Below are 23,348 nucleotides of genomic sequence, written 5' to 3'. Positions count from 1 at the left end.
GACACTGTCTCTACAAAAAAAAAAAAAAGAGAAAAATTTACATTATGCAGGATATTCCTTTGTTTACAACTATTTAAACTTAAGATGAAAACTTGTGAATACCAACTTAAAAATTTGTGAAGTGTTGCATATTTTTTCAGTTATTTTAGTATTAACAAACAAATTGAAGATCATTGGTTTATATAACCCCCGAGAGACTAATAGAATAGTAGAATAGAATAGAATAATAATAGAATAATAGAAACTTGCTTCTTTATGATTGTTAATAAGTAGGATAAATTGCAGATCATTTATACTATTAAAGTGCTTTATTGCTTTGAGGTGTGCCTATAACTGAATGTTTTACTTCCAAAATTAAAATTTTCTTTGGCTGAATAAAGATTTTCTGAAACCTGACATTTTTCCTTTAATCTTTGTTGAGCCAAATGACGTATCAACTTAAAAAGATAAGCAAATATATTAACTGAATCTGGCAGTAGCTGCAGCTGTTATTCATGTCAGGCCTATCTACAGATCAGTGGCTACTCCCTGTTTGGGTGAAGTCTAGCTTTGGGTAAGTAGGTTTTGTTGAGAAAAAAATAATTAAGACAGCAAACCTGAACCAGCTACTTAGTTAGGATTACTTATTATACAGTCTTTGACATTTGGTTTCAGAAAAATAAATGTTAAATTTAACATAGATGGCAAATAATGCCTATCTGTGACATCTCACAAAAAATTCTTGAATTATTCATAACTTAATGTCCCCATTTGGTTCCATGTTTTAAAATAATTAAAAAAATAATTTTAAAAATAATTTTAAAAATTTAAAAAAATTTTTTTAAATAATTAAAAAAAAATTCCTAAACCAAAACTTGAAGTTGATGAATAAAGACGTTTTGATATTCTAATGCTAGGATAGTTTATCTTTTTTGTCTTATGAAATAAAAATTAGTTTGCTACTCTTCTGACATTTATGAGTTTAAAGAAGATAAAGGTAGACATCACAACTCATTAATTGCCTTTTGAAAACAGTTCATTATTATTGACTCAGAGGAAATGTGCTTTACTTTTATGAGATTGTATCAAGACAGATAAATATTTTATAATATATTTATGTTACTGATTTCAATATAATTCCATCTTGGTCAGAGAACACCCTTTGTATGATTTAAGTTCTTTTAAATGTGTTAAGTTTGACCTAGGATATGGTCAGACTTGGTGCATGTTCCATGTGTACTTGAAAAGCATGTGTATTCTGCCATTGTTGGGTGGGGTATAGTATAAATATCATTTATAGGTCTAGTTAGTTGATAGTATTATTACATTTTTCTCTATCCTTTGCTGATTGTCTTTTCTGCTGATTACTGAGAGAATGTTGAAATGTGCAACCAAAATTGTGGATTTACCCATTTTTCCTTTTAGTTCTATACATTTTTGTTTTATATATTTCAAAATTCTGATTGTTGCATGCACATCTAGAATTATGTCGTTTTGGTGAATCTACCCTTTTATCATTATGTAATGTCCCTCTTTATCTCTGGCATTTTTCCTTGCTCTGAAGTCTGTTTTACCTGATAGTCATATAGCTACTCCATCTTTTTTTTGATTTGTGTGTGTTTATGGTGTATTTTTTTCCATTCTTTTAACTTACCCATACCATTGTATTTAAAGTGAGTTTCTGACCTGATGCGGTGGCTCATGCCTGTAATCCCAGCACTTTTGGAGGCTGAGGCAGGTGGATCACTTGAGGTCAGGAGTTCGAGACCAGCCTGGCCAAAATGGTGAAACCCCATCTCTAATAAAAATACAAAAATTAGCTGGGCTTGGTGGCAGGCACCTGTAATCCCAGCTACTCGAGAGGCTGAGGCAGGAGAACGCTTAGGAACCCGGGAGGCAGAGGTTACAGTGAGCCGAGATCGTATCACTGCACTCCAACCTGGGTAATAGAGCGAGACTCTGTCTCAAAAAATAAATAAAAAATAAGTAAGTAAATTGTATTTCTTGTAGTTGCATAGAGTTGGGTCTTGTTTTTTAATTGAGTTTTACAATTCCTGTCTTTTAGTTGGTGTGTTTGCACCATTTACACTGAATATAATTATTGGTATGTTTGGATTTAGGTCTACTTTCTAATTATTTTTCAGTTTGCCTCTCCATTTTAATCTCACTGCTTCTCTTTTCCTGCCTTCTATTGGATTGTGTTTTTAACTATATCTGTTTAGTTGCTCTAGTAAATACAATTTACTACTTAACTTTTCACAGTTCTACCTAAAATTAATATTTTACTTCAAGAGGAATGTACAGGCCGGGCGTGGTGGCTCACGCCTGTAATCCCAGCACTTTGGGAGGCCGAGGCGGGCGGATCATGAGGTCAGGAGATCGAGACCATCCTGGCTAACACGGTGAAACCCCATCTCTATTAAAAATACAAAAAATTAGCCGGGCGAGGTGGCGGGCGCCTGTAGTCCCAGCTTCGCGGGAGGCTGAAGCAGGAGAATGGCATGAACCCCGGGGGGTGGAGCCTGCAGTGAGCCAAGATCGTGCCGCTGCACTCCAGCCTGGGTGAAAGAGCGAGACTCTGCCTCAAAAAAAAAAAAAAGAGGAATGTACAAACCTACCCACCATACCCTTTATCCTCCCCTTTTATGTTGTACTTAACTTATATATATATATGCTGCACTGAAAACCGTAGTAGACAATGTTACAATTTTTACTTTCAACTGTCATACACAGTCTAAGGGACTTAAGGGGAGAAAAATAGCTGATTGTATTTACCATTTCTGTTGCTTTTCTTTCATTCCTGAAGTTCTAAGTTTCTCTGTGGTATAATTTCTCTTCTGCCTGAAGAGCCTTCTTTAGCGTTTCTTTTAAATCAAGTATGCTTATAATGGATTCTCTTAGTTTTCCATCTCTGAGAATGTGTATTTTTTTTTTTTTTTTTTTTTTGAGATGGAGTCTCACTCTGTCTCCCAGGCTGGAGTGCATGGCGCGATCTCGGCTCACCACAAGCTTCGCCTCCCGGGTTCACTCCATTCTCCTGCCTCAGCCGCCCGAGTAGCTGGGACTACAGGCGCCCGCCACCACACCTGGCTAATTTTTTTTTTTTGTATTTTTAGTGGAGACGGGGATTTCACCATGTTAGCCAGGATAGTCTTGATCTCCTGACCTCGTGATCTGCCCGTCTTGGCCTCCCAAAGTGCTGGGATTACAGGCGTGAGCCACTGCACCTGGCCTTGTCATCATTCTTGAAGGACATTTTTATTGGGTATATAAAGCTCTGGGTTGTGGATTGTAGTTTGTTGTTTTTGCTGTTTGTTTTTTAGAGTGCTTTAATAATTTTGTGCCATTGCCTTCTGGCCTCAATGGCTTCTGCTGAGAAATTCAGTCATTTGAATTTTTCTTCCCCTTAATACGCACATCATTTTTCTATGGCCACTTTCAAGACTATTTTATTGCTGCTTCTGCTGCTGCTTCTTCTCCTTCTCCTCCTTCTTCCTCTTCCTCCTCTTTCTCCTCTTCCTCCTCTTCTTCCTCTTCCTCCTCTTCGTCCTCCTCTTCCTCTTCTTCCTCCTCTTCCTCTTCTTCCTCCTCTTCCTCTTCTTCCTCCTCTTCCTCTTCTTCCTCCTCTTCCTCTTCTTCCTCCTGTTCCTCTTCTTCCTCCTCTTCATCTTCCTCCTCTTCATCTTTCTCCTTCTCTTGTTCTTCCTCTTTTTCTTCCTCTTCTTCCTCCTCCTCTTCTTCCTCTTCCTCCTCCTCTTCTTCCTCTTGCTCTTCTTCTTCCTCGTCTTCTTCTTCTTCCTCCTCCTGTTATTATTATTGTGAGACAGAGTTTGGCTGTTTCCCAGGCTGGAGTGCAGTGGTGCGGTCCTGGCTCACTGCAGCCTCTGCCTCCGAGGCTCAAGCTATTTTCTTGCCTCAGCCTCCTAAGCAGCTGGGACTACAGGCACGCGTCACCACACCTGGCTTATTTTTTTGTATTTTTTGTAGAGACAGGTTTTCAACATGTTGCCCCAGCTGGTCTCAAACTCCTGGGCTCAAGTGATCCACCTGCCTCGGTCTCCCAAAGTGTTGAGATTACAGGCATGAGCCATTGTGCCCAGCTGACTTTTTTTCTGTCTTTGGTTTTCAGCAGTTTGATTATAAAATACCCATGCATGGATTTTTTTGCACTTATCGTGTTTGAGATTTGCTGAGCTTCTTGAAATGTAAGTTTTTGTCTTTTGCCAAATTTATGGTGTTTCTAGCCATTATTTCACTTTTTTTTTTTTTTTTAATAGTATGGCGCCATGTTTTTTTCTCTCCTGAGACTCCAGTGATAACAGTGGTAGGCCTTTTGGTTTTGTTCTTAAAATTTTGTTTTTCTTCTTTTTTTTCAGATCTTTTTTTCTTCTTTCTCTGTTGTTCATAAGGCAATTTCTAATTACCCATCTTCAAGATAACTCACTTTTTCCTATCATTTCCATTCTTCCATTCAACCCATTCAGTTTTTTTTTTAATTTAGTTATTGTATTTTTCTGAAATTCTGAAATTTCTACTTTTTTCTATTTTGTGTGTTTGGTATCTTTCCTTTACCTTAAGACTGTTTAATCTTACTTCCTTGGAAGGCTGGGTGTGGTGGTTCACACCTGTAATCCCGGCAATTCGGGAGGCCAAGGTGGGTGGATTACTTGAGGTCCAGAGTTTGAGACCAGCCTGGCCAACATGGTGAAACCCTGTCTCTACTAAAAATACAAAAATTAGCTGGACATGGTGGCGCACACCTATAATCCCAGCTACCCAGAAGGCTGAGGGACGAGAGTTGCTTGAACTTGAGAGGCAGAGGTTGCAGTGAACCGAGATCGTGCCACTGCACTCAAGCCTGGGTGACAGAGCGAGACTGTGTCTCAAAAAAAACAAACCAAAATGAAACGAAAACCTTACTTCCTTGGAACATGGTTATAATAACTGCTTTAAGGTTAGTCTGGTAATTCCAGCATCTGTGTCATCTTGGAGTTGGTGTCTTTGACTTTTTTTCTTTATAATTTATTGAGCTTTTACTGGTTCTTTGAATGTCAAATAATTTTGGATTATATCCTGGACATTTTGAATCTTATGCTGTGAGATCTGGGTCTTGTTTAAATCCTATTAAAGCATAATACTTGTTGGCTGGGTGTGGTGGCTCACATCTGTAATCCCAGCACTTTGGGAGGCCGAGGTGGGCAGATACCTGAGGTCAAGAATTCAAGACCAGCCTAACCAACATGGAGAAACCCTGTCTCTACTAAAAATACAAAATTAGCTGGGCATGGTGGCACATGCCTGTAATCGCAGCTACTCAGGAGGCTGAGGCAGGAGAATCGCTTGAACCTGGGAGGCAGAGGTTGCGGTGAGCAGAGATCGTGCCATTGTACTCCAGCCTGGGCAACAAGAGTGAAACTCCGTCTCAAAAAAAATAAAAAATAAAAAAATAATAATACTTGTCTGTTTGTGCTATCAGGGAATGACCCAGTTAGGTTCAGCTGCAAGTTTTGACTCGCCTTATGTAAGCTGTAATTCTAATGTCAGTTCAGTTTTCAAAGCCTTTATAGTGCTGTTCAGATCTGTACTGTATGTGTACCACTCAGGGGCCAGTCTGGGTGCTGGGCAGTGACCCGTTTTATAGTTCAGTTCTCAGTGCTTTTGGTGTGTTGTTTAAGGTCAGACCTGTACATGCGCAGTTTAGAGATGATCCCAGGTGGTCATAGGCAATTTTATGGGATCCCTTTCTCACATTCCCTCATATCTGCCATCTCACTAAAGTCTCTGGCTTCCAGGGTCTCCCAGTATAGAAGATAAATAAAGACTTGAAAGATCTCCTTTCATGGGAAAGAAAGGATGTGCAATATCATTTGTTATCAGTGAAATACAAATTAAAACCACAATTAGATACCCCTCCACTTCCACTAGAATGCTTAAAATTTAAGAGACTTTCCAGTTGCATGAGCAACTTGTTAGGTGATGATGCAGAATAACTAAAACATGGATACATTGCTGGTGGTAATATGAATATGGTACAACCACTTTAGGAAACAATTTCTTACAAAGTTAAACTTACTATAAGATCCATCCATGCCGCCTCTAGATATTTACCCAAAATATAGGAAAACATATGCCCACATTAAGATCTATGCACAGCTTTAATCACCAAAAAACAAGAAACAACTGAAATAACCATCACATGGTGAACAGATAAGCAAATTGAACTACTTTTATTCAACAGAATACTTAGTAATATAGTGGACCATTTATATATGAAGAATATAGATGAGTCTCAAAAGCATTGTGCTAAGTGAAAGAAGCATAATACAAAAGGCTATATACTATATGATTTTATTTATGTGACATTCTAGAGAAGGCAGAAATATAGGGAAAGAAATTAGATTAATGGTAACCCAGGGTCTGGGAACTTTCCGGGATATAGAAATGTTCTGTATTTTTATTGTGGTGGTAGTTATGTGACTGTATACATTGCACTGTACATGTAAGTTGGATGAATTTTATAGCATATAAATTATTATACCTCCATAAACTTGACTTTTAAGAAAGCTTTAAAGCACCGTGCTAACTAGAAAGATTGTCAAAATTGTTTTGAATCATTTACTTAATACTTAAGTGAAAGGATTATTTAAGAAGCTCTGTATGCTTCAAAGAAGAATAAAACTTAAAGTATCATGCAAAAATATTTGCCTTGTATATGCCATTTTATAACCTTTTTTGATGCATGGTAAATATCATGACAATAAATGTATGTCTGCAGTAATTTAAATGGCTGCATACTAGCCCATTTTATATCATAATTTACTCAACTGGTCTTTCATTTTTGAACATTTAGATTGCTTCCAGTTTTATGCTCTTTCAATTTGAATACTATAGACCTCATCCTTATAGCTATTATCTTGGAATAAATTTCTAGAAAAGGAATTTCTGGTTGAAGTCATACCTATTTTAAATATTTTATATTAATATTACTAAATTTTCACCCAGAAATGTTCTATAATCCTTTGTCATCTTTTTTTCTTTCTTTTTAATGAAAGACACTTCGTCTTTCATTTTCTTTAAAATTTCTTATGACAGCTTTTTGGCCAACAGATATTTTACTGGCTTTTCAGTAGTTGAATCTGTTACGTAGTTAAATCTTTTAGGTAGTTAAATCTATTCATCTATTATTCCTCTCATGGTTTTATACTACTTTGTTGTCATACTTAGAAGGGCTTTCCTCATTCTGAGAGAGTAAAAACATTTATGTTGGCTTCTGGTTTTGTTAATGGCTTCATTTTTATGTTAAATTCCATATGGATTAATGAGTTTACTTGGTATGATACTGTAAACCAAAAAGTATCTATCTCTAAGATGGGTCTCAATCAATTTAGAAGTTTATTTTGCCAAGGTTAAGGACATGCCCGGAAGACATAAATACAGTCACAGAAACAGTCTGTGTGGTCTTTGCCTTTCTCCAAAGATGATTTTTGAGGGCTTCAGTATTTAAAGGGGAAAAGTGAGCTGGAGGGGAAAGAGGAAGGGTAGGGTCATCCACATAGTGCAAGAGAAAAGGAGCAGTTGGGGGAATAGTCAATTATATATTCATCTCATGCTCAGTAAATGGGCACTTTTCATAAGTTAAGGTGAACATGAAAGAGCTACCTGTGGAGATATTTACCCCTTTATCTGTAGCTATCTGCTTAGGAACAAAGGGAAAGGGCAGTTTCTTGCATGACTCAACTTTCAGCTTAATTTTTTTCTTTTGGCATAGTGAACTGAGTGAATTTGGCATACCTTTCACAATATGATGTAAAACTCCACCAGTATTTTTTGCCACCTAGTTAACCTAGTCAACCAGTTTTATCCATGTAAGAGTTACTAATTTTTTCTCCCATTGGTTTTAAATATCTTGATCATATTCCAAATGCTTTTGTTTCAGTTACTGTGATTTCTATGTTGTTCCGTTGGCCTCTTTATTTTTATACCTGAAATGAACTGCTTTAGTAAGTATAGTTTTATTATATGTACTTCAGTAATATGGCAATGCAGGTCCCCTCTTAAACCACTCTTATTTTTTAATTTTTTGGGGGATATTCTCAGCCATTTCTCAGAAATTCTCACAAAGTTACTGGTACAGTTTAACTTCTAGATCATTATGTCCAGTTGCAACAAAAAAATCTATGTTTTCATAATATTTATAAATTAATTTGGGGGAATTTGATATTTTTATAAGCCTCTTATCTAGAGGCATGATAATGCTTTACTAAAATCTCCTACATCCCTCAGTAACATTTTATAATATTGATTTATATTATGCATTTTATTATACTTCATCCTATACATTTTGTGGATTTTGTTGCTGGAAACTTTTTAAAAATTATATTTGCTGATTATTGCTGAAATACAGTAAAAAATATTGATTTTATATTGTTTTTAAGTAGTCATCTTTTTATTTCAGTATCATTTTGCATGACTTTTTATTTAACTTAAATATGGTTTTATCAAAGAAAAATTTGGGGACTGTATGTCAGGATTTAACTAATATTTTCTATTTCCATTAGATTCCACACTGTGAAGCTAATATTAAAATCAAGTCTATAAGACCTAAAATAAAAGAGGCTTGTCTCCATGAATCTGACTTTTAGTAATTGTTTGTAGAGATATATATTAAAAAGTCAATATTTATATTGTATGCTCTGTCAGACTAAGGATGCTAAATGTATTTTCTTCTCTTGGAATTAAGTCTTATTTTAAAATGATTTCTGTCCTTCCTCCCTACTCGCTGCCTGGGGGATATATTTGTATGTGTCATTAGATGGAATTCGCAAGTTATAGTCCAGTTAAAGTTACCTTTAAAAACCTGATTAGGTAACACTCTAAAATGTTACTGTAAACTTCATCTTCTTGCTGGGTCTTAGCTAGTATTTCTTAAATTGCTACTAAAATAGGACAATTAAGGGATAGACAAAAGAATGCCAGGACTCAAGCCTGGGGATTATAGTGTACTCTACGTCATTGCCTTCTGGCATAATGAAAGTGTGAGTTGGCCATGTTTGCAAATTAACACAGCTATTAAATTTTACATATGCAAAAAACCCCTTAGATTAGTTTACATTTATATGGCCCTGAAATTGTTATTATTGTTTTTTCTTTTTTATTATACTTTAAGTTCTAGGGTACATGTGCACAGTGTGCAGGTTTGTTACATGGGTATACATGTGTCATGTTGGTTTGCTGCACCTATCAGCTTGTCATTTACATTAGGTATTTCTCCTAATGCTATCCCTCCCCCAGTACCCCACCCGCCTACAGGCCCTGGTCTATGATGTTCCCTGCCCTGTTTCCATGTGTTCTCATTGTTCAATTCGCACCTATGAGTGAGAACATGCAGTGTTTGGTTTTCTGTCCTTGTGATAGTTTGCTGAGAATGTGATCGTTTCCAGCTTCATCTATGTCCCTGCAAAGGACATGAACTCATCCTTTTTTATGGCTGCATTGTATTCCATGGTGTATATGTGCCACATTTTCTTAATCCAGTCTATCATTGATGGACGCTTGCGTTGGTTCCAAGTCTTTGCTATTGTGAATAGTGCCGCAATAAACATACATGTGCATGTGTCTTTATAGTAGCATGATTTATAATCCTTTGGGTATATACCCAGTAATAGGATTGCTGGGTCAAATGGTATTTCTAGTTCTAGATCCTTGAGGAATTGCCACACTGTCTTTCACAATGGTTGAACTAATTTACACTCCCACCAACAGTGTAAAAGCGTTCCAGTTTCTCTACATCGTCTCTAGTATCTACTGTTTCCTGACTTTTTAATGATCGCCATTCTAACTGGCGTGAGATGGTATCTCATCGTGGTTTTGATTTGCATTTCTCTGATGACCAGTGATGATGAGCCTTTTTTTATGTGTCTGTTGGCTTTTTTTATGTGTCTTCTTTTGAGAAGTGTCTGTTCCTTTCCTTTGCCTACTTTTTGATGGGGTTGTTTGTTTTTTTTCTTGTAAATTTGTTTAAGTTCTTTGTAGATTCTGGATATTAGCCCTTTGTCAGATGGGTAGATTGCAAAAATTTTCTCTCATTCTGTAGGTTGCTTGTTCACTCTGATGGTAGTTTCTTTTGCTGTGCAGAAGCTCTTTAGTTTAATTAGATCCCATTTGTCTATTTTGGCTTTTGTTGCCGTTGCTTTTGGTGTTTTAGTCATGAAGTGTTTGTCCATGCCCATGTCCTCAATGGTATTGCCTAGATTTTCTTCTAGGGTTTTTATGGTTTTAGGTCTTATGTTTAAGTCTTTAACATGTTGAGTTAATTTTTGTATAAGGTGTAAGGAAGGGATCCAGTTTCAGCTTTCTACATATGGCTACCCAGTTTTCCCAGCACCATTTATTGAATAGGGAATCCTTTCCCCATTTCTTGTTTATGTCAGGTTTGTCAAAGATCAGATGGTTGTAGATGGGTGATGTTATTTCTAAGGCCTTTGTTCTGTTCTGTATCTGTTTTGGTACCAGTGCTATGCTGTTTTGGTGACTGTAGCCTTGTAGTATAGTTTGAAGTCAGGTAGCATGATGCCCCCTAGCTTTGTTCTTTTTGCTTAGGATTGTCTTGGCTATGCAGGCTCTTTTTTGGTTCCATATTAAGTTTAAAGTAGTTTTTTCCAATTCTGTGAAGAAAGTAATTGGTAGCTTGATGGGGATGGCATTGAATCTATAAATGGCCTTGGGCAGTATGGCCATTTTCATGATATTGATTCTTTCTATCCATGAGCATGGAACGTTCTTCCATTTGTTTGTGTCCTCTTTTATTTCATTGAGCAGTGGTTTGTAGTTCTCCTTAAAAAGGTCTTTCACATCCCTTGTAAGTTGTATTCCTAGGTATTTTATTCTCTTTGTAGCAATTGTGAATGGGAGTTCACTCATGATTTGGCTCTCTGTATGTCTGTTATTGGTGTATAGGAATGCTTGTGATTTTTGCACATTGATTTTGTATCCTGAGACTTTGCTGAAGTTGCTTATCAGCTTAAGGAGATTTGGGGCTGAGACCATGGGGTTTTCTAAATATACAGTCATGCCATCTGCAAACAGGGACAATTTGAGTTCCTCTTTTCCTAGTTGAATACCCTTTATTTCTTTCTCTTGCCTGATTGCCCTGGCCAGAACTTCCAACACTATGTTGAATAGGAGTGGTGAGAGAGGGCATCCTTGTCTTGTGCCAGTTTTCAAAGGGAATGCTTGCAGTATTCAAAAAACTGGCACAGTATTCTTGTGCCAGTTTTCAAAGGGAATGCTTGCCCATTCAGTATGATATTGACTGTGGATTTGTCATAAATAGCTCATTATTTTGAGATAGGTTCCATCAATACCTAGTTTATTGAGAGTTTTTAGCCTAGCCTTGCTAGGTTGGAGAAGTTCTCCTGGATAATATCCTGAAGAGTGTTTTTCTAACTTGGTTCCATTCTCCCCGTCACTTTCAGGTACACCAATCAAACGTAGATTTGGTCGTTTTACATAGTCCCATATTTCTTGGAGGCTTGTCTCTTTTTACTCTTTTTTCTCTAATCTTGTCTTCTCATTTTATTTCATTAATTTGATCTTCAACTACTGATAGCCTTTCTTCCACTCGATCAAATTGGCTACTGAAGCTTGTGCATGCGTCATGAAGTTCTCGTACTGTGGTTGTCAGCTCCATCAGGTCATTTAAGGTCTTCTCTACATTGTTTATTCTAGTTAGCCATTCGTCTAACCTTTTTTCAAGGTTTTTAGCTTCCTTGCGATGGGTTAGAAGATGTTTCTTTAGCTCGGAGAAGTTTGTTATTACCGACCTTCGGAAGCCTACTTCTGTCAGCTTGTGAAAGTCATTCTCCATCCGGTTTTGTTCCATTGCTGGCAAGGAGCTGTGATCCTTTAAAGGAGAAGAGGCGCTCTGGTTTTTGGAATTTTCAGCTTTTCAGCCCTGGTTTCGCCCTATCTTTGTGGTTTTATCTATCTTTGGTCTTTGATGTTGGTGACCTACAGATGGGGTTTTGGTGTGGATGTCCTTTTTGCAGATGTTGATGCTATTCCTTCCTGTTTGTTAGTTTTCCTTCTAACAGGCCCCTCAGCTGCAGGTCTGTTGGAGTTTGCTGGAGGTCCACTCCAGACCCTGTTTGCCTGGGTCTCACCAGTGGAGGCTGCAGAACAGCGAATATTGCTGCCTGATCCTTCCTCTGGAAGCGTCATCCCAGAGGGGCACGTGCCTGTATGAGATGTCTGTTGGCCCCTACTGGGAGGTGTCTCCCAGTCAGTCTACATGGGGATCAGGGACCCACTTTAAGAGGCAGTCTGTTCATTCTCAGAGCTTGAATGCCATGCTGGGAGAACCACTGCTCTCTTCAGAGCTGTCAGTCAGGGATGTTTAAGTCTGCAGAAGTTGTCTGCTGCCTTTTTTTCAGCTATGCCCTGCCCACAGAGGTGGAATCTATAGAGGCAGTAGTCCTAGCTGAGCTGCGGTGGGCTCTGCCCAGTTCGAGCTTCCCAGCTGCTTTGTTTACCTACTCAAGCCTCAGCAATGGCAGATGCCCCTCCCCCCATGAGGCTGCATCCTCGCAGGTTGATCTCAGACTGCTGCAGTAGCAGTGAGTAAGGCTCTGTGGGTGTGAGACCCACCGAGCTAGGCACAGGAGAGAATCTCCTGGTCTGCTGGTTGCTAAGACCATGGGAAAAGCACAGTGTTTGGGCGAAAGAGTACTGTTTTTCCAGGTACAGTCTGTCACGGCTTCCCTTGGCTAGGAAAGGGAAATCTCCCGACCCTTTGCACTTCCCGGTTGAGGCGACGCCCCGCCCTGCTTCGACTTGCCCTCCGTGGGCTGCACCCACTGTCCAACCAGTTCCAATGAGATGAACCAGGTACCTCAGTTGGAAATGCAGAAATCTACCCCTCTTCTGTGTCAATCTTGTCGATCTTGCTGGGAGCTGCAGACCGGAGCTGTTCCTATTCGGCCATCTTGGAAGCGACTGAAATTGTTATTTTTTTTTTTTTTTGAGACGGAGTCTTGCTCTGTCACCCAGGCTGGAGTGCAGTGGCACAATCTCGGCTCACTGCAAACTCCGCCTCCCGGGTTCATGCCATTCTCCTGCCTCAGCCTCTCTGAGTAGCTGGGACTACAGGCGCCCGCCACCACGCCCGGCTAATTTTTTGTATTTTTAGTAGAGACGGGGTTTCACCGTGGTCTCGATCTCCTGACCTCATGATCCGCCCGCCTTGGCCTCCCAAAGTGCTGGGATTACAAGCGTGAGCCACCGCGCCCGGCCTGAAATTGTTATTTTTATGTGTTCTCTGTTTTGCTTCCTCACCAAGACTCTAAACTCTGGATGGAAGTATATCTCTTGTTTATAATTCCCAGTAATCTTAGTATAATGCCTTACACACAACAACCATTGTATTGTGACCAATGTAGTAGTAAAAATTGGAAAAGATTTTCGGTAAATATTATGACAATGAATGCACGTGTGTTTACGTGTATATGTACAAGTGAAAGTTACCAAAGGTGATTATAGGTCAGCAATGACTAAAGGTGACTAATGTCATAATGACTAAATATGGCTTGGTAGGGATAGGAAAATCAGCATCTTACCCACTTCCTGCCAGACTCAAGGTGAATAAGAGAAAGCTAAAAGATTGTCTTGCCCTAGGAGACAAGGTTAAGACCAAGTTACTAGGCTTATGGTGGTCATAAACCTGCAAATATTCTGAGAAGACAAAGTCTGTTTGACATCCCCATATAGATATTCAATGGGCATTTCAAACTTAATGCATTAAAAACAAACATCTTAATTTCCCATTGCTCCAACCTCCTTTTATTCATTTAACATATATTTATTGAAGGGCTACTATGTGGCGGGTACTGTTTTAGTCTTGGAATGTCCATCAATGGGCATAACAAAGATCTCTGCCCTTGTGTTGTTTATAATCTGGCAGGGAGAAACAGGCAGTAGATAATAAACATAATAGGTGAATTGTTAAGTGTTGTAGAAAAAGCAACAAGGTAGACAAAGGGTAAGAGGAACTGGGAGTGCTGGTGGGATGGGCTTGGGGATAGTGATGGAGAGATGTTAAGTAGCAACTTCAAATGGGGAGGTCAGGATGACCTGACTCCATTGTCAGGTTGAAATTGGAGCACCGAGCTGGAGTTGAGGGAGTTAGTCAAGTAGTAAGGATATCCGGGGGAAGAGCATTCCAGCAAAGGGAACAAGTAGAGCAAAGTCAGGAGGTACTTAGAGTATCCTGTGAACAGCAAGGAGGCCATGTGTCTGGTGCAGAGCCAGTGATGGGGAGAGTATAAAAGGAGGTTTAGGAAGGAAAGCTGGATGATGGGGGTCAAATCATACAGGGCCTTAGGCCACTGAAAAGACTTTGGCTTTTACTCTGAGTGAAATACGGGGAGTGTCTGAACTGTTTTGAACAGAGAAAAAACATCTGACTTGCATTTTAACAGAATTACTCTAGCATCTTTGTTGAGCAAAGAATATAAAAGGGCAAGGGCAGGAACAGGGGAACCTGTTAAGCAATTGCAGACGCCGGGCGCAGTGGCTCACGCCTGTAATCCCAACACTTTGGGAAGCCGAGGCGGGTGGATCATGGGGTCAGGAGATCGAGACCATCCTGGCCAACATGGTGAAACCCCGTCTCTACTAAAAATACAAAAATACAAAAAATTAGCTGGGCGTGGTGGCGGGCGCCTGTAGTCCCAGCTACTTGGGAGGCTGAGGCAGGAGAATGGCATGAATCCGGGAGGCAGAGCTTGCAGTGAGCCGAGATCACACCACTGCACTCCAGCCTGGGTGACAGAGCGAAACTCTGTCTCGAAAAAAAAAAAGAGTGACTGCAGAAATACATGCAGAGAAATGGCAGTGGCTTGTACAGGGCCACAGCAATGGAGAGGAGGATAAATTTTTGGATTCTGAATATATTTTGAAGTTAGAGTCGGCATGGTTTTCTGACACTTTCGATATAAAATGTGAATCCAAGGCTTCTTGCCTGAGCAACTATTTAATAGAAGAATGCAAGTGCCATTAACTGCAATGGGAAAGACTGTGGGTGGAGCAGGTTTGGAGAAGATAAGCAGTTCAGTTTTGGATATGTTAAGTTTGTGATATCCAAGTAAAGATTTTGAATAGGCAGTTGGATGTACAAGTCTGGAGTCTGGGAAGAAATCCAGGCTGGAGACAGAAATTTGAGAGTTGTCACCCTGTAGATGATGTTTAAAACCATGGGACTGTATGAGTTTCATTATACCAAGGAAATAAGTAGTAAGAGAAGAGGACCAAAGGCAGAACCTTCGGGATGCCACCTCTGTTGCCTTTGTTCTCTTTCATCTTTTCAGTAAATGGCACTACTATCTCCCTGATTTCTCAAGCCTAAAATCTAGAGGTCGTCCTTGATTTCTTCCTTCTACATCCAGACCTGTCCTCTTTGTCTCCACTACCACCAACCTAGTCCAAGTCACCATTATCATCTAATTCATCTCCATGCTTCCCCATTTGCCCCCCTACAGTCATTTTCCATCCAACAGTCAGAATGATCTTGACAGAATGAAGGTAATTCTAATTGTATCACACCTCTGTGCAAAGCCTGCCAGTGTGCTGCACAGCAAATATTGTGAATGAATGTTCTGACTCACAAATCACTGTGAAATATTGTCAAACATGAAACAACAGAGTGAAAAGGCAGCCTACAGAAAGGAAAAAAATATTTTTTCTTAGAATAAAATATTCTAATAAAACATTAACCCCCTAAAAAGGGGTTAATATCCAGAATATTCAAAGAACTCCTACAACATAACAACAAAAAACAAATAATCTAATTTAAAAATGGGCAAAGGACTTAAGTGGACATTTCTCTAAAGAAGATATACACATGGCCAAGAAACATTGAAAAGATGCTCTACATCATGAATCATCACATACCCATGTTCATTGCAGCATTATTCACAATTACCAAGAGGTGGAAGCAACTAAATGTCAATTGCAGCATTATTCACAATTACCAAGAGGTGGAAGCAACTAAATGTCAATTGACAGATGAGTGGACAAAGAAAAGTTTGTATATACAAAAAATGGAATCTTAGCCTTAAAAAACAAGGAAATCATATCATATGCTATAACATGGCTGAACCTTAGGGATATTACACTAAGTGAAATAAGCCAAAAAGACAAAATACTGCATGATTTCACTTATATGAAGTATCTGAAGTAGTCAAACTCTTAGAAACAGAAAGTAGAAAGGTGGTTGCCAGGAGCTGGGGAGAGTGGCAAAAGGGGAGTTGTTTATAATGGATATGGAGCTTCATTTTTTTGCGAGATGAAAATGTTCTAGAGCTCTATTGCACAACAATGTGAATATAGTTAACACTATTGTACTGTACATGTAAAAATGGTTAATATGGTGAATTTTGTATTATGTGTTCTTTAGCACAATAAAACAAAAACCAAATCCCTCCTATGGTTCCTACTGCACTTAGAATAAAATCCCCAACTTCTTACCCTAGCTGCCAAAGCTGTTTATGATATTGTTTTGCCAGAATCCCTCAACCTCATCTTGTGCCATTCTTCCCTTGTCTGTTATTGTCCAGCCACAGTAGCTTTCTTTCTATTCCTTACACTCACCAAACTTTTCCCCCTGCCTTTGAAATGTTCTTCCCGCTGACTTTTACCAGGCCGGCTGCATCTTTTTTTTCAGATCTTGACTTAATATTACCTCCTCATGAAGCCTTTTTATGACGACCTAGTCTCTAGTTGCCACCAATCGCTAGCTGTATCACATCACTGTACTTAAATTTTCTAGGTCGGGCGCGGTGGCTCATGCCTGTAATCCCAGCACTTTGGGAGGCTAAGGCGGGAGGATCACGAGGTCAAGAGATGGAGACCAGCCTAGCCAACATGGTGAAACCTCGTCTCTACTAAAAATACAAAAAGTTAGCTGGATGTGGTGGCGTGAGCCTGTAGTCCTAGCTACTTGGGAGGTTGAGGCAGGAGAATTGCTTGAACCTGGGAGGTGGAGGTTGCAGTGAACCGAGATCGCGCCACTGCACTCCAGCCTGGCAACAGAGCGAGACTCAGTCTCCAAAAAAAAAAAAAAATTCTGCATAGCACTTCTCACTATCTGATGTTTTTCTTATTTATATTTGTTTACTGTCTGCTTTCCCTATGTAAGAATTTTATAAGCTTTTTATATTTTAGAATTTAAAGTTTTTAAATTTTAAAAGAATGTTAGGAGAAAGCAGGGACCTTGTCTGTTTTGTGCATCACCGTATCCCCAAGCACCTGGAATAGTGCCTGGCATATAGTAGGTGCTCAATAAATATTTGCTGAATGAAAACTGAACTTCCTAGTCTTAAATGATCATTTCTTGAAAAGGACTACTCTTCTCCCCAAGCTCCAGACCTGTCTTTTTGAATTCCTTCTTGGGTATTTCTGTCTAAATATTCTACAAATACCTCAAATTCAACATGCCCCTTTCTGCTCAGTTACTCTTACAGACCTTATTTTTTCTCTGTTAATAGCATCATGAGCCCCATTGATCAGGCCAGAGATCCCCTTTGATTCCTTTCTTTCTCTCAACTCCCACTATCTATCAGATCCTGTCAGTATCTTATCTCACATCTTTCCCTTCTTTTCCACAGAGTTGCCACCACATCATTTTAGGCCTAATTACTTTTTACTTGTATCATTGTAAGAAACTGCCTAACTGGGCTTTTTGCTTCCAATCCCCCATGCCTTTCCAGACCGTACTGTCTTCTATTCGTCATACTACTTTTCTGTTCAAAACTAACAAATGAAATACCATTTTTTTTTATGCCTTGGAAAGCCACGGAAAGCTTTATCCTCAGCCTCCTTTAGACCCCACTTACCTTTCCAGCCTCACCGTTCATTATATCCCTGCAGCTCTGTGCTGCTGCCCTCATTCTGTGGCCTTATCAGCCTCATAGCTGGTGGTCAGCATACACCAGCAGCCTCCACCTTTACAAAGCCATTTCCCCTGACTGTAGTGCTCCTGAACCCCCACATCCTTTTGGTTGACTCATAGTTTTATCTTTAAGATATAACTAAAAAACTGCCTCCCAAAGAAGCCTTTATAGATCTTCCCTCAACTCCAAAATTGAAATTAGTGGCATAGACCCATAATATCTCTATTATTAATATCATCTTTTTCTTTTTTTTCCAAGATAGGTCTTACTTTGTTACCCAGACTGGAGTGCAGTGGCGCAATCTTGGCTCACTGCAGCCTTGACTTCCTGAGCTTAAGCAATCCTCCCGCCTCAACCTCCTAAGTATCTATGATGACAGGCATGTGCCACCATGCCCAGCTAGTTTTTTTGTATTTTTTGTAGAGATGGGGTTTTGCTATGTTGCCTAGGCTGGTCTCAAACTCCTGAGCTCAAGCAGTCTGCCCAGCCTTCCAAAATATTGAGCATCTACTGTATGCCAGGCACTATTCTAGGTACTGCCCTCAGCCTCCCGAAGTGTTAGGATTACAGGCATGAGCCACCTTTCCCAGCCTATTTCATTTTTTAAATTGTGGTAAAGTATACATAATATAAAATTTACCATTGTAACTGTTTTTAAGGGTACAGTTCCCTTGCATTAAGTACATTTACGTTGCTGTACAACATTCACCACTGTCCTCTGCTATCATATTTAATTATTGATGGGTGTAGTTGTCCCCTCCTCTGATTGGAAACAAACGCTTGGCGTTATTTGTAAGTGCTGAATTAACATGGATGAACATGAATATAATTAGATCATCTCCTGAGATGAGATGTCACGTCACCAGCATCCTTGTGATCTTGCTTGGGTAACTTTAGGATTGTGTTCAGTTTTCTTCCTTGTACTTATTCAAAATGACATTGGTTAGAGTTCACGGAGACCTGGATTTTTAAAGGTTCTTTGCCCAATTTCTTCTTTACAAGTTTTTGGTGTGTACACTTAACCTAACTTTTTTGTCTTACCAATATCTACCCTGTAAATGTGCCAGGGAAATGGAGCATATTGCGTTAGGTAAGGTGTGCATATTTCAAGAACTAGATGTGTTTCAAAGCACATAATGAAACTTCAGCAAAATGAGGTTAAGAGTTTAGGCTCCAATAATATTGCTGCGATTTTATTTCTGTCAAAGTTCTGTTATTTTTGCTATATTGTTTGCATTTCTTTGATGTTTTATAAGCCCCGGTTCTTTGATGAACTCCTAATAAGCTGTGCTTAAAACTATGACATTGACCTTTCTCCAGAAACAGGTTTCAGAATTGTCTGTTTTTCACGTTCTCTCCCTGCCTTTTCTCTTATAATCAAATCAGCATGTTTTTGTTTTGGAGACGGAGTCTCACTCTGTTGCCCAGGCTGGAGTGCAGTGGCACTATCTCTGCTAACTGCAACCTCTGCCTCCTGGGTTCAAGCGATTCTTCTGCCTCAGCCTCCCGAGTAGCTGGGACTATAGGCACGTGCCACTACACCCAGCTAATTTTTTGTATTTTTAGTAGAGACAGGGTTTCACCATGTTGCCCAGGCTAGTCTCAAACTCCTGAGCTCAGGCAATCTGCCCGCCTCCACCTCACAAAGTGCTACGATTACAGGCATGGGCCATTGCACCCAGCCTAAATCAGCATGTATTTTTAAACATCATAGAATGCGAGGGTTTGAAATGTCTTTTGTGATCATCTAACATTCACTTTGCATATAAATAAATAAATAAAGACCCATGTTAATGCCAAAGGGAGTAAGTGGCAGAAGAATCTATGATGGAAGCATATCTTTTGGTGCTGTCAATGAAAGGGAAACAAATGCTTGGCATTATTTGTAAGTGCTGAATTAACATGGATGAACATGAATATAATCAGATCATCAGTTATTCTCCCTCCTGATCTGAAGGATCCTGTGTGACATCATCTGAGATACACTGGGGGTTGAGGAAAGATGACCCTTAAAATCCACATTTGTACTTTGCAAGAGCAAGGCAAGATCATAGAGAAGTTACACCTGCTCCTTTCTCCACTTTTTAGTCTTTATCCACTAAAAACAAGATATGAGAAAATCAAGTGACAAGAATGATAGGGTAATAGGCTGTCAACAAAATGAGTGTGTGGGCTTATATAGGTATAAACGTGAAGGTGATAGACCATGGGTGCTTATTCCCTTTTAAGTTCCATCTTCCATTTAACACATTTTGAAAGAATTTATTATGTCTTATTTTCCCCTGATTTGTGTAGCTGTGCCACCCTAGATACAGTCTTTCTTTTTTCTCTTGCCACCTTCTTGATAAAGGGAAGTACAGTTAGAATCGTAGGTACTTAATAATGCTTCAGCATGAATATCCTTCACAACTTTGAGATGTGTACACTTTATTATCATTCTGTTATAAATCTTAACTTCTTTGTGCCCTACTTTTCATATCTGTAAAATGGATGAAATAGTAGTATCTGCCTCATATAATTGCTGTAAAGATTAAATGCTAATACACATAAAGCTCTTAGAACAGATCTGATGTATAGTAAACACACAAAGCTGCTATTATTATTGTTACTGGTATTAAATGATATATTCATACTTTTTATAACTGCTCATCCTATTAATTAAATGTATTTTTTCACTATATATTCTTTTTCAATGTATATTCCTTTTAATCTTCCTTCTTAGCCTCCACTATAGTTCAGATGCCTTCTCCAATTTCAAACAATTTAATGAAAAGAGAAGAAAATTTATACATGCAGAGATGGCTGATTTAATTTCTTCAGTCTTTTGGAGGGTAGAATTATTTTCCTTCTGAGAGTAAACTTATTTTTTCCATGTTACAGGTGGTATGCAAGATTACAATTATGTGTGGGCCAACTGTTTTGAGATCACATTAGAACTGTCTTGTTGCAAGTACCCACCTGCTTCACAGCTTCGACAGGAATGGGAGAACAATCGTGAGTCTTTGATCACATTGATTGAAAAGGTAAAAGTAGATGACTGGAAGGTTGGGGTATAGAAACAACATTAAATAAGGGAGAAATTTGGATGCATGTGAATGATAATCTATATAGTATTAGATGTCCTTTATCTGTTTTTATTACTTAAGATTATAAATTATCTTTAAAGATTATTAGATTAAAATCTATTAAAACATGTTCTAGCTCTGCTTCCCCTGCCCCTTACCCCCAGCTCTCTGCTCCATAGGACTTCCTTTTCCTATCTTGGAACACTTACTTATACAAACTGAAATAATTAGCCAAATTTGTACTCTCAGGTTCTTACAATGTCATGTGATCATATTTGCTAGTGAGCCTTTACCACTATATGAACCATGGACATCAGTTTAATTTAAACATCACCCAGACTAATACAGCAATTTACTACACCAGCAATTACACCTTGTTGAGAAAATTAGAAATCTGGCTTTGAGGAGAGGGAATTTTAAAAGCACCTTACTAGTGTCAAGTTCAGACTCATGACTTAAGTTTAAGGATTTAATACTTCTGTCTGTATTTTATTTAAACTTCAAGGGATTGAAAATGTTTTGGGGGAGAGAGAAGAGTCACTTTATTTTTTAGAAATTCTAGTATCAGTGCAGAGAGAAATTATGCCCTCTTGCCTTCCAAATTCACCGTCTCTGAGCTTGGATTCTTGTCTTCTTAGGTTCACATTGGAGTGAAAGGATTTGTTAAAGATTCCATAACAGGATCTGGTTTAGAGAATGCAACCATCTCAGTGGCTGGTATTAATCATAATATCACAACAGGCAGATTTGGTGATTTCTACCGATTGCTTGTTCCTGGAACTTATAACCTTACAGTAGTTTTAACTGGGTAAGAATTTAAACTGTGTAGACCCTTAGTTAAAATGTCAAGTCTCTGTTTTATATCTAAGACAGAAATATAGTCTAGTATATGTTGTTTATTTTCTGTGGCTTTTATTTTTCCTTATTTTCTGACTTTTCTCCTTTTATAATAAGAAGATACCATTGTGGAGTTTGTGTCACATAGTCTAATAGTGCAATGGGATGTGAAGCATAGTTGTAGCATTAGAGGAAGGACAGTTTTTAAAACTTGAGAAGATATTCAGCTGTGTAAAGCATTGCCTTAAAGCTAACTGAGTACCAGAGTAGAAGAAACCCATTGCTCTGTAAATGACGTTTTGAAGAACTGTCTTATCAGCTTTCTAATATATTAAATGAGTGGTTTCCCACCTCCCCTGGAAAGCCTCCTGGAAGCTACTTTGATAAGGATTTAATTGATAACCTTTAATCTTGAACTTTCCTACTTGAAAAAGAAGTTGGAATGTCAGATTGATAAGACATTGCAAAGAATTGTATAATTTATCCCTTCTTTGAGTACTGTAGCAGTGGTTACAATGGAGTAACAACCGCATCTTTCAACATGTTCTTTCCTTTGAATGTGATTTTTTTGGTATACATTCTACTGTGTGGTACTTGAGAAGATTTGATGAGAGAAATAGTTGTTCGATCTGGGGTTCTTTGTGAGATAATGTACTAAAACTCTTAAATTTACACATCTCTCTTTATTTAGTTTGAGTTTTGATAGATCGCTAAGTGTAAGAAGATGAAAAGGCTACTGTGCTTTTGTAATATTAAAGCATTGTATGTCTTAACTATAAACCATTTACTTTTTCAAATTTTTTTTTCAGGTATATGCCATTGACTGTTACTAATGTAGTGGTGAAAGAAGGACCAGCCACAGAGGTGGATTTTTCTCTTAGGCCAACTGTAACTTCAGTAATCCCTGACACAACAGAGGCTGTAGCAACTGCTAGCACAGTTGCTATACCTAATATTCTTTCTGGAACATCATCCTCCTACCAGCCAATTCAGCCAAAGGACTTTCACCACCACCATTTCCCTGATATGGAAATCTTCTTGAGAAGGTTTGCCAATGAATATCCTAACATTACCCGGCTTTATTCATTGGGAAAATCAGTAGAGTCAAGAGAACTTTATGTGATGGAGATATCTGATAATCCAGGTGTCCATGAACCAGGTAATTGGTATGGTCTTACACATAATTTCAGTAGTGCCCCTCAAAGCCATGTTCAATATTGCTATGTTTCATTCAGAAAGGTTGCCTACAGTTTGTATAACTGGCGTTAAGAAAACCTAACTAAAATTAAAAGAAAGCAAAAAAGAAAATGTAACCAATCTTTTCCCAGAAAAGAAATCCTTTTGCTAACCCATATTAGGCATGGTATTTAATATGTGCATAGATTAGATTTATTCTGCTAATAGTGTTTTATTTATTTATATTATATGGCATATATATGCTTTGAGCCTGCTCAGACATATGTATTAGTAAGGAAGCTGCCTAATGTTTCCGAAGGTTTTTTCTGCCTCCTTTGCCAAAATA

General features: G+C 38.6%; 1 protein-coding gene across 4 annotated transcripts in view; it reads left to right on the top strand.

Moving 5' to 3' along the window:
* CPD (carboxypeptidase D) overlaps positions 1–23,348 on the top strand; it is a 135,449-nt gene that overhangs the window by 67,987 nt on the left and 44,114 nt on the right. For all 4 annotated transcript variants that reach the window (XM_063628651.1, XM_063628650.1, XM_063628649.1 and 1 more), the window contains 3 exons: positions 20,805–20,947; positions 21,628–21,797; positions 22,636–22,985. In XM_063628651.1, the coding sequence (XP_063484721.1) occupies positions 20,805–20,947; positions 21,628–21,797; positions 22,636–22,985 (663 nt within the window). The remainder of the gene's footprint in view (positions 1–20,804; positions 20,948–21,627; positions 21,798–22,635; positions 22,986–23,348) is intronic.

The sequence above is a fragment of the Symphalangus syndactylus genome, chromosome 20 (assembly GCF_028878055.3).
Source record: "Symphalangus syndactylus isolate Jambi chromosome 20, NHGRI_mSymSyn1-v2.1_pri, whole genome shotgun sequence".
In the NCBI taxonomy this organism is placed as follows: Eukaryota; Metazoa; Chordata; class Mammalia; order Primates; family Hylobatidae; genus Symphalangus; species Symphalangus syndactylus.
This window is presented reverse-complemented; position numbering and strand designations above follow the sequence as displayed.